The 11,674-nt window shown below is 42.4% G+C and overlaps 1 protein-coding gene across 1 annotated transcript; it reads left to right on the top strand.

Annotated features, from left to right (window-relative positions):
- Nucleotides 1–215: 215 nt before the first annotated feature.
- bbof1a (basal body orientation factor 1a) lies at nucleotides 216–11,537 on the top strand (the record flags this gene model as incomplete). The annotated part of the gene is made up of 11 exons (XM_080784207.1): nucleotides 216–259; nucleotides 723–975; nucleotides 1,164–1,229; nucleotides 5,033–5,176; nucleotides 5,529–5,609; nucleotides 6,032–6,102; nucleotides 7,283–7,427; nucleotides 9,360–9,853; nucleotides 10,078–10,182; nucleotides 10,992–11,060; nucleotides 11,256–11,537. The coding sequence occupies 11 exons, from the start codon at nucleotides 216–218 to the stop codon at nucleotides 11,353–11,355; spliced, it is 1,572 nt and encodes a 523-aa protein (XP_080640333.1). The 3' UTR covers nucleotides 11,356–11,537.
- Between the last annotated feature and the right edge of the window lie 137 nt (nucleotides 11,538–11,674).

The raw sequence follows: 11,674 nt of genomic DNA, 5'->3' as shown, positions 1-11,674 counted from the left end.
CCTGCAGGCTGCAGGTACCAAAGGCAGATACATTTCGGAGTCTCCACACGTGACTGACTGACCACATCTCCATGGCAACACTAATTGCAAACAATGTCCCTGCTGGTGTCAGAGGCAATCCTGATCAGTGAAGCAATGCTGTAGCAGCTGAGAAGTTTCTCATCTTCTCCTTGCAACAGTCAACACCAGCTAGTTTTCTGCCTGTCACCCACAATATGCCGAAGAAGAAAAGTACAAAGGGAAAGAAGGCGAAAGGCGGGTAAGTTTAGCAAGCAATGAATGGGCCGACTAACAGATGTGTCATAATAACAGGATAAACCGTACTCAGCAACACAAACACAATAGTGATATGGCATCATGTTTGATTTAGGCTACAGTTAGCAAGCATACAACTTTGATACTGTCAGTAGCCTACTTATTAGCCTGCGGCATTCCTATAATTGTATATTGTGTAGTTAAGTAGATATTTTGAGTTTAATACAACATAATTGGGTGTATGCATGTCTATTTGGTTACTGTGTTTGTTTATTGACACATAAAGAACATTATTTGTAGGTTTTGGCTAATTTGACACAAATTAGGCTATGGGCTTTACACCTTACCATAAAATAAACATCTAGCAGACTAATGATTAATTTAATTGGCTGCAGCTGTCTTTACCCTGGCCTGCTGTGACTTATCTGAACACTGTACAAATACAATTTCACTTTATTGCTATACAGAAAAGGAAAGAAAGACAGCAAGCAAGACTCGAAAGCAGACAAAGAGTCTGACATTGAGAAGGCAAAGGCCAACGCTGCTCTATGGGAGGCCAAGTTAGAGCTCACCGAACAGTCACGTGGGCAGTACCGTGAGGCTGCTCGCCGGCTGGCCCGAGCCAACGATGACCTGACAAACCATCAATATCGAACAGAAAAGGACACCATTGACATCATCAGACTGTTAAACAAAAAGGATGTTGAGAAGGAAGAGAAGGTTGTTGTTATTATTAATATTATTTTTATTATTATTATTATTATTATTATTATTATTATTATTATTATGTATAGTCATCCTTTATTAAGTTATATTGGAACATATTCCTGTAGTCTTTTTGGCAACACCTCCACCAATAGTGTAAGTGTGTGGCATTTGGGATACGTTTTGTTTGTGTCATTTTATAGATAACAATGTTGGAGGATGAACTCAGAAGGCAAAAGGAACTTGCGCAGGAGGAGAAACAGAAACTGGTAGGGTGCATCATTACACAAACACAACAGTCATCATGTGACTAGAATGTTGGTAGAAAGAAATTGCAAAAATCCCTTTGCATACAAAACAAAATCCCAGTGTTAATTTAACAGTGTAAAAATACATTTTGAGTGGTGCTAGCCTCTATATCCTATAGATGGCAATGTGTGTCCGTATGGCTGTCCCTGTCCCTGTCCCTGTGTCAGAGTATGGAAATAGTTTGTTGACCACCAAGTGTCACTGTTGTCACTGCAGCCTAACACACACACACACGCACACACACACACACACACACACACACACACACACACACACACACACACACACACACACACACACACACACACACACACACACACACACACACACACAGAGGGCAGGGAGGGGAGCTTGTACAGTACAGCACCACTCAGTTCAGATGGGTCTGATTTTTTCATTGCTCAACACGCAGAATGTTTTTATATCTTTAGTGTCAAATGTAGTCATGTGTCAAGTACAGTATCGAATGAGACAACAGTTTAAACCCATCTAAAGAATCAAAGGAATGTGCTGGATCTGTACAGCTGTGTTGTATGTAATTATACACTAACGTTTTATGTAAGACAAAGAAAGCTGCAGCATAACAACAAAACAAAACAGTACTTTATCAGTTACACAATCTAAAAAGGATCTGAATCCTTCTGAGTGGCAAAACAAAAAAGAAAACGGCATTGACACATGCTAGTAGTCAATCTTGACGTGTTATACATTCCCTCACATCTTTGTAAATTGCCAAGAATAGCACAGTCTATTTTTTGACACTATTTATTAGCCTCTGTTAATTGTAATTAAAATCACATGATCAAATGCTATTATCATCAAGCGTCCAAACAAGGGGGAATATTTCCAGCTTTTGCTAAACAGCTGTTTTCCATCTCCCTAAGCGCTTACTTCATACTAAAAATGTGATCCAATAAGCAGCAGAGGCACAAAAAAGAGGCTTGGTCTGGATCAACTTGAAACATCCCCATTTTAGACATGCATGGTGGAACTGTCACATATGCGGTATGCCCATGTTGAAAGAATATATATTGTTGTGGTGGTTGACTCCAAAGATGTGACCCCGAGACGCTCTCCTCCAACTCTTTTTCTCATTGCGAGGTGATAAAATGGTTCGTCTTGAAAAGTGACTTGGTGGAAACTACCTCATCAAAAGCAGTCCGAGAACGTGAGTGCCCTGGCTTTAGTCTTGATGATGAGACTCTGGGTGCTGAGAAAACCAGTCGGCCAAACAATTATATCATAAAGAGTTTTCCAAAGCCATTTACCACACTACATTAAGAAATGCACAGTAGGCGCATTTATTGTGTGGAAAGATGACCTTTTAAAAATAATTTAGAGAACCCCCCCCCCCCCCCCCCCTTCCCAATTTAGTCAGTTCCCCACACATTTCTGTGTAGTCTTGTCACCTGCCAGTGAGGAGCCCCTACCGGTGAGAGGATATACAGTAGGACCTCCACTTTACTCGGAGTCCTCACCTTTCAACACTACCCATTGTCAGGTGCTGCCAGCCCATAGGAGTCGCCTGTGCACTGTGCAGCGATCAAGATTACCTTCTCTGCCAGACTTCCCTCCCCCAGTTATGCTTGTATAAGGATGCTCGGCTAAGCCGGAGGCAATGTGGAGGACTCTAAGTCTTAGTCACAGCCAATCCTGAAAACTGTTCAAACTAGAAACCATTGGTATGCATTCAGTTTACACTACAGTATGTACAATATACTGCAAGTTTGTACATGTATAGTATGTATAGTTCTGGAACAAATGCAAACTTGTGTGTGCGTGTGTGTGTGTGTGTGTGTGTGTGTGTGTGTGTGTGTGTGTGTGTGTGTGTGTGTGTGTGTGTGTGTGTGTGCGTCAGTGAAATACATTTGAACAGTTTCAATGTTTTATTTAGCACATAAAGAAAATAGAAATAGAAAAGGAGAAAAGAAACTTAAGTTGGATTCATTATCTAATAAAGCTAAACCATTAAATATATTCACAAGTTTCTTTGCTGTTTTCTATTTTTATTCATTTCAATGAATTAAACTAAAACAGCAGTTCTTCTTTAAAGACTACCAGTAAAGTTTGTGTTTTCATAAACAAATTAATTGGGTGATCCTCCATTCTTCTAAATGTAATATATTTTCTGGGGCAACTACGCTAAAATAAATATTTGGGACCGGTTTCATACCATCCAGACATGGTTATGTTAAAAAACATAAACAGATGGTCTGTCGTCTCATCGTAGGTAAAAGTTACAAAAACAAGATACAGGGTCAACTGCAAACATGCAAAAGGACCCAGTGTTGTTGTTGGGCTCAGTATGTTCAGCATTTGGCTGAAGGTGCTGACATTGCAAGTTCAAGACCTCCAACTTAAATGTGAGTTTTGAGAGCCAATTTAAGTAGAGGTCACATAGGTGTCAATGAGTGTTGCTGAGATTGGGTGTTTAAGTTCTCTGTTTAAGGAGGAAAGCTTGAAAAGCTCTGGGAAAACAAGTAGAGTTCTCAGTGACTCACTGTTGCACAGGTTGTGTGTTCAAGTACTGTTTCTGTTTCTCTAACACTTAAGTTAACTTAGGCATAATGACCATGGGGAATGCTTGAAAATCTCTTGGAAAACAACTAAATATTACTCAGTCTGACAGTCACAAGTGTGTTCAGGTTCAAGCCCTCCGACCTAAAGGCTTAGAGACAATTTACAGAGGAATGCTTGAAAAGCATTTTGGAGAATATATCTGTCCCAGTGTCTCACTGGAGAGCTAAGTGCCAAATTTCTTGTGCACGCTGCCAGTAGGCCAAGGATGTAAATCCCTTGTTGTGAGGCAACAGTGCAATCCACTGAGTCGATGTCACCATGTTGAACATTTTGAATTTATTTTTTAAAATCAATAAATAAAGAATAATGTTATGGCTTGATACCACGATAACACTTTGGGTAACTGTCATTTGAGTGTTGCTGTAGCTGCCAGAAACGTCAGTTTAGCCCATTCTGACCGGGCACCCATTTTGGTGTTATAGCATCATGTTATGCTTTAGCTATTGAAAAATAGCAGATCTACAAGCTCATAGCGCGCCACCGAGTGGCGCGCTACGAGCTTGTAGGTCTGCTATTTTTGAAAAATCGAAGAACGACTGACTTTTTTTTTAAATCTGATCTCAGGTCAGAATGGGTTAATCAGACCAGTGTGTGTCCGGTGGAAACCTCGTATGAATCTGATCTCAGGTCAGAATGGGTTAGGGGCAACAACAGCACAAGCGCACGTTGGCGGCACAGCATACAGTAGCAGCGCAAACAGATCTCTGCTTTCCTCCTTATCTGAAGAATAACAATTAAGCCAAAAAGATGTAGTCAGATGGTTGGAAACCATTCATTTACTCATCATGTACATCATTGTGGGCGCATGTTTCGCTGGTGTCTCATCGACTTTGGTCACGTTGTTGCATTTTTTCTCTGACTGGTGTGTCCACAGTAGCAATTGACTCTGACTTTGAGGTATTGAGCCTGACAAACCCAGCCTGATGTGTGCTTAAGTTGGGCTGGGTTGCAAAGGGCATGGTCATTGTGAACTTTTAGAACGTTTACTTCTCAGCTGGTATAAGCAGTTGTTCTGTGTCCCTGGAATCTCTGGACAGTTCTCTGAAAAAAGAGCATAATATGTACTCTTCCTGAATCTATACAAATGGCCTTTCACAGAGACACATTTTTGTATTTCAACTTTTATGTGCGTTAAACGCACTATATTATCTTCTGTACATAATGTTGTTTTTGAACGTTGCAGGTTGCTGAATACACACTTCAAATAAACGAGTTGGAAGACAGGTTCAGAGAGAGGTCAGATGATTTTAAGATGATTCAGGGGGAGTGGAAGACGATTAAGGAGTTTCATAAGAAGAAAGCCCAGATGGAGCAGGAGCTCAGCGATGTGAGGATAAATACACAGATGATTACTGTACTTCATCCATTAAGACCTGAGGCCGATTCTAAAAATGTCTTCTAAAACTGTTTTCTGAAAAGCTTATGTTGCTATATCAGTGGTGCTCAAACCTAATTCATGTCAAGGACCACAAAAATAATGTATGTATTTGGCTGCGGTCCCCCCAGCGCAAAAGATTTTGTTAAAAAGGTTCTCTTAAAAAGTATATATATTCAAAGATCTATCTACGATTTTTGAATAGCCATAAAATAATGTCTTTTTAGTGTCTTAATGGGTTAACAGGTATGTTTGACCTTCATTACAGAATTTTAGCAGTAAACATTAACCCTGTGGTTTCCAGATTAAGGAAAGCATGCATGTTGCTGACAAACAACACCAGGACAACCTGGCCAGAATGGAGCACAGATTTTTCATTGAAAAGGTATGAAAGATTGGACAGACATTTTCACTGTACTGCAGTCATAACTCATAAGACAAAGTGCACATGGAAGTAGTTGTGGAATATTAGGAATAATGCGATCCAACTAAGGTAGTTGTATGACGGTGTTGGGTGTCTCAACGTGTCACATCTTGACATACAGTAGTGAGCTTATTGGCTATTTTTGCTATTATATAACAACCCAAAAAAGTATGTTTGGAAATTGTTGAACGTTTTTTAATGATTTGGATATTTTTTTACAATGTTAAAAAGGTTATAACGCCCGTATGACATTCCCGAAATAGAGACGCCAAGTTGAAAGTACTTATTGACATTAAATTGAACAATTATCCAGTCAGGTATGAAGCCAAAAGAAGCAAAGAGACACAGGAGGAACAGTGAGTTGTGTCTATTCCTTTGCACAGGCTCGCCTGGAGAGAGAGGCTGAGCAGAGGATCGCCCTGCTAGCTGAGAGAGCCCACAACGAAGCCATTGTGTAAGTGTCTCTCTGCTGTGTCATTACAGGCTAATTTTATTCTTCAAACTGAACATTCAGGGCAGGGTAGAGCAGAAGAAGTAAATAAATCATAAGTACAGAAAACAAGGTTATTGTTTCCACTGCACCATCTTGTCAGATTCACGAATGTGTACATCACTTATAGACAACGATTACATTCCTCGCAGTCTCACTCTCAACGGGCCTTGCCTTAAACAAACATAAACATCTATGTTAGTTTTGAATCCATAAGGGGGTAAAGGCTACTTTGCTTCTGTGGTGTTACATTTTACCATGCATAACACATTGACATTGGTGTTGGTGAGGCTTTGATGTTGATTTGAGTTGAGTACCACTAATTAAGTTTAAGTGTGAACACGCTCCAGTTTAATTACATTTGCTGACTAGGAGCACAGAATTTTACTGGGATATATTAGTCACGATTTACTCTACATGGACACACCTCATTTATTCAGCTCCGAAGCTGAACCAGCTATGAGTGAGTCACAGTAAATTAACAGGCCACATATAGTATTTTAAAATAACATTTGTGGGGCGTCCGGGTGGCGCAGGGGCAAAATACCTGCCCACCACCGTGGAGGCTGTGGTTTGATTCCTCCGCAGTGCTTTCGGCTTGGCTGGGCGCTCAACATGAACAGCAGGTTGACCAGGGCACCTGTCTGCAGAGAGGGAGGGAGGGATAGATCTTCACTGTCAGGTGAAAGGAAGCAGCAGGTGACTCCTTGGAGAAGAAACGTGATTGCAGGCCTGGCCACTTAACGTACCAGAGGGCTCTGAACGGTGAACCAATATTCTCCAGCGCTTCCTTCAAGCGCGACCGCCGCTCTAGACCAGAAAGCACACTGGCTGGGCCAGGCTAGCCCCAGACAAACAAGTAGGGGTTGACAGTGGCAGGGACTGCTGTACATATGGGGAACACAGACTAAATTAGGGAGAAAGTGAAATAAATACATACATAGCCTACATACTAAACGTTTGTAGATCACTAATATGCTACAGTAGGTAGTATTTGCTGCATATGACCAATTCTCAGATGTTCATGTTGCCTGGTAAACTGAATTTTCAATATTCATGCTTTAACTTCTCACTGTGTTGGCAATTTTAGAAAGTTTCAGACATGGCTTCTCTTTCTGATTTGCTTGTATCCCCAAATCAACAGCCAGCTGGATGACGCCTCACGCTCTGTATTCAAGGAGAACGTCCGACTGAATGAGGCACTTAACTATCACGTTAAGGAGGTGGAAGACCTGAGAAGATTGACAGCGTCAATGGTCGAGGAAAACGCCTCCCTTGCCCTGAACAAGGTATGCTTAAACCAGGGGACAGGGATTTTCTTTTATATATCTTTTTATCCCACGATTTTGTAACCCATTTTTGCAGGGCGCTAGCCGCCCTATACACAGCGCCCCTCACTTCACGCAGGTGTGAGTTTTTCACCTAGTGTCAATTATCTAATGTAATCCTGGGCTCTACACTCCCTCTGCCAACCTGGGGAGAGCAACGGACTGACCTCATCCTTTTTTCAATGCATGAGGAGTCCAAGCCACTTATTTTCACCTGACAGGGGGGAGTTTCTCCGTTTGGACATAACGGGTAGAAGGAACAAATTATTGTGAGGGTATACCTACCCTAGGGGACACAGGGAGAACATGCAAACTCTACACAGAAGGGCCCTTTCGCCAGCCCCACCTCAGGTATGGGCACTGAATGACGCACTGAGGACAGAACACATGCATACCCCCAGCGCCCACAGCGTCCCCAGCACGAATTGAACCCAGGACCTATCTAGCTGTGACTCTGTGAGGCGACATCCAAAAATAATCTTTTAATCCTTTTTAGTTAGAAATCACTTGTCAGATGATCTGCCTGTGGTGGGCATATTTCAGGTAGTATTTCCCCTGTGTTGTTTACTTGCACTGACCCTGTGTATAGCTTGTGGTCCTACTTTCCCCTCACCTCCTGGTGCTTGCCAGCCTCTCTGTGGTTGGTGGTTGTGGTGAGAGTTTCCACTGGCAAATGGGCTCCATTTCAGTGGCTATACCCCCTCCCCCAACTCAATGTTTTCCGCTTATGCGTTTCTAAAACAAACAAATACTTTATACATGAATCTTAAGTACAAATTAGAGTATGGTGTACTGTCCGTATGATACTCTAAACTAAATTACACCAAAGGTTACTTTAAATCTTACCTTACCATATTGTGATATTTTAAGTCACCGTCTGATCCAACACAGCCTTAGAACATCCTTGATCACATCTCATTGTTATGTCACAAACCATTTTCTATCTAATATGCTCCAACCAAATCGTCACGGTGTCACCACCACAACCAAAAAGATATTTCTGGGTGGATAACGCTGGCGGCGGCATTGTATTTTACACTTATGGTGATGTGCCATGTCTGTTTTGAAGCATCATTGGTCCGACGGAGCGGATTATTACTACTTTTTCTAATAATCTTTACCCTAACCCTAACCTCACACTAAACTATCATTTTGAGGACTATTGGGGTTTCGGAATAAAGGGCAGGTGAGGCCCCATGGTGATGATTATACTGAGCATTACAAAATATTGTTCTAAATATCTAGACATAGCTAATACTGGACAATTTATCTTACATTTTGTAGATATCCATAGACATTCCGCCCGGAAATACTGCCACATTAGTTTGTTTTGTATATAGTCCTATCATGTGACAAAGTTCATGTGCTACATTACATGCATGACCTGATGAAACGGGAAACGGGAGACTCCAATGGTCGTGCAAAAAAATGCTGTTGCAGTTGAACAGTATATTGCCAAATTTATGTTTTGCCAAAGATTGTTGATCTATAGACAAATCCATGGAACACTGCCCTGTAGGCCAGGTGTAGCGATTACCTCAGCCATACATTACTGAGGTACACCTCAGTAATGGCTGTGCCCAGGTCACGCCTCCGTGGATTTGTCTATATAAGCGAGCTTGTACATCTGAGAATTATATTGTGAGACACCTTTGTAGTTTGTACAATGATTGTACTATGGTTTTTCTCAGTTTATATCGCTATGGGGTACACACAAATACACAAAGCTGGGCATAGGAGGGGCTAGCGCCCCTCAAACACAGGCCCCCTCTTGTTTTTCAAGAGGGGGCATGCCCCATCAAAGTGATTTATATAATAATACTGATGAACAGAATCATCATCAGACCATTGGTTAGACTGAGCTTACTCAACACTGCTATTGTTTTCGCACAGGGTACCAGTGAGCTGATGATCCAGGACAACGCAGCTCACGTGAAGGCACAGAGGGAGGAGATATCTGAATTGAAGGCCAAAGTGGCTACCTTGGAGCGAGCCCTCGGGTCGATGGCTGAAGAGTTTGATTGGGAGAAGGAGACGACCCAGCAGCGAGACCGGGTCAGAACCCAAGCCGGCCAAGTAGAACTGGACAAGCTGCAGAAGGTGCTGGCCATGCGGGAGAAAGAGATATGCCGTGTCAGGCGGTTGGCGTGTGTCGTCGTAGAGCAGCGCACGGAGGTGGAGTGCTTCTTCCAGGAGGCTCTATTTCAGGTGAAGCAAGAGATTCAGGCCAGCAGAATGCAGTACAGAGAGGAGGCACTGCAGGCCTACCGCAGTAAGATGGCTGAGGCCAGGGCAGGCCAGCAGAAGTATCCCCTCATCCGCACCTTCCACAAGAACCCTCATAGCACCAACTGTGTCTATTCAGACATGGACGAGGCTGCAAAATGGTGAGATCCTATGCCAGAATCCTAGTGAAAATGTCTTGTTTTTCAATGCTAAAAGCACTGTATCAGCACCTTATACAGTAAGTAGGCCCACCTCATCCAGAGGTGGGCCAAACACCAATATTAAATGCAGTTCACATCTAGATGCAGCTTATGACATGGAAATGTATTATAGTTGTGTTTTGCATTCATTGATTTCATGCACGGTTGCACCTCTTCTGATTCAGGACTCATGTGCAGAGCAACAAGGTTGACATCTCAGATCTCACGTGGGAACAGAAGGAGAAAGTGCTAAGACTGCTCTTTGCAAAAATGAACGGACAGAGAGCAAGGTATAGTATTACCCCCTTTAACAGATTGGATGTGGACGAGCAAGCAACAAGCATGTTGGTTAATTGTTAGTCATTTTCCCTTTCCTTTTCATACCTAATGGCCCCACTTTGGACGAAGATGGTCCATTTGGAGTCGCCGAACATGAAAACGAAACTTCTGATGCAATTAATTTTGCAGAACAAAATGCAGTGACACCAAGCAATAGTTCAGCCTGAGCCACCATTTGTGACTCCTCCCTCTATTTAATGTCTTAAACAGCTCTGTTCTCAGCAGAAGAGGATACCATAAAACATCACTTAAGGCTTCAACCAATTTTATTTTCCGTCCAGCTGCTTAAAAAGAATGAAGAAAGAGTCTGGGCACAATAGTAAAAATAGGCTCAGCCACAGAGTCGTGTGCTTGGAAACAAACATCTGGTCACGTCGATTTGCCTTCAGCCTATTGGCTCCACTTCACGTGCACCAAAACGTTTATTTAGTTCTTTGAACACTTGTGGTCATGGAGCAGCTGGTAACATGATTTTCAGAAAGCAGTGTACAGGAGATCTGACTGCATAGGGGGTATATCAGGGCAGTCGATGTATATTCACATTAACCGTGGTCTGGCATGTAGTCCTACAGCACAACGTGCTGAATTTGGTGACCTTGGAAGGCCATTTTAGAGAACCTCGGTCAGTGTGCTTCACACTGACCCAAACTAACCCCTTTACGAGGCTAGTTGCAGGCCTGAGAGAATAAAAACACAGAGTGTTAAAACATGGCCTCTCAAAATGATGTACTTCATTGCAACTCTGCATTTTTCCTGACAGGAACCCCAGCCAACCTTTGGCTTTGCCTGTGTCCTCTAAGAAGAATCCAATTCACAGCGAGGCTGCTGGGTAAGGCAGCAGCGGAATGCATGAGAATACAACAGCTATATTTTCTTCTTTTAATTACAAAGCATGTGCAGATTTATTGTTCCCACATTCCATGTTTAGCCGGCAAAGCATTGGACTTGTGACTGTGATTCCCAAGTGTGATTTATCAGATTCATCTTTTTGTGCGTGTGTGACATAATGACGCCCGTTTTGCAGAATTACAGAGCTGCCGTCCCCGATGACCTTCCTCACCCAGGCGCCTGTATCCAGCCTGCCCTCCAACCCCAACAGCCTTCCGGATATAAACACCACATGACTTGTTTCTGGCCCTGGACACTTACATTGCACTTTCACTGGGACGTCTGCTGCTTTCCGCAAAATTGCAATTATGTGTATCTTTGTGCGCAAGATGTTCTTTATGTTCATGGGAAAGCTCGCCTTACCTTAACCAAGACTTAAATGCATCCTTTGCTTCTTTCTGTCTTATCTCTGCAGCACGCACAGCTCATGTACTGTACATCCGATTTAACAAGTGGCCTTATATTCCATTTGCTACCTTTCCTAACCATGAAGTTCTGATATTGTACTGTAAAACAATATATATATACATTTAAGATGCAATATCTGGAACTGAA

This window comes from Protomyctophum bolini (assembly GCF_963924005.1).
Source record: "Protomyctophum bolini genome assembly, chromosome: 15".
NCBI lineage: Eukaryota > Metazoa > Chordata > Actinopteri > Myctophiformes > Myctophidae > Protomyctophum > Protomyctophum bolini.
Note: the sequence above shows the minus strand (reverse complement) of the source record. Positions and strands in the feature narration are given on the sequence as shown.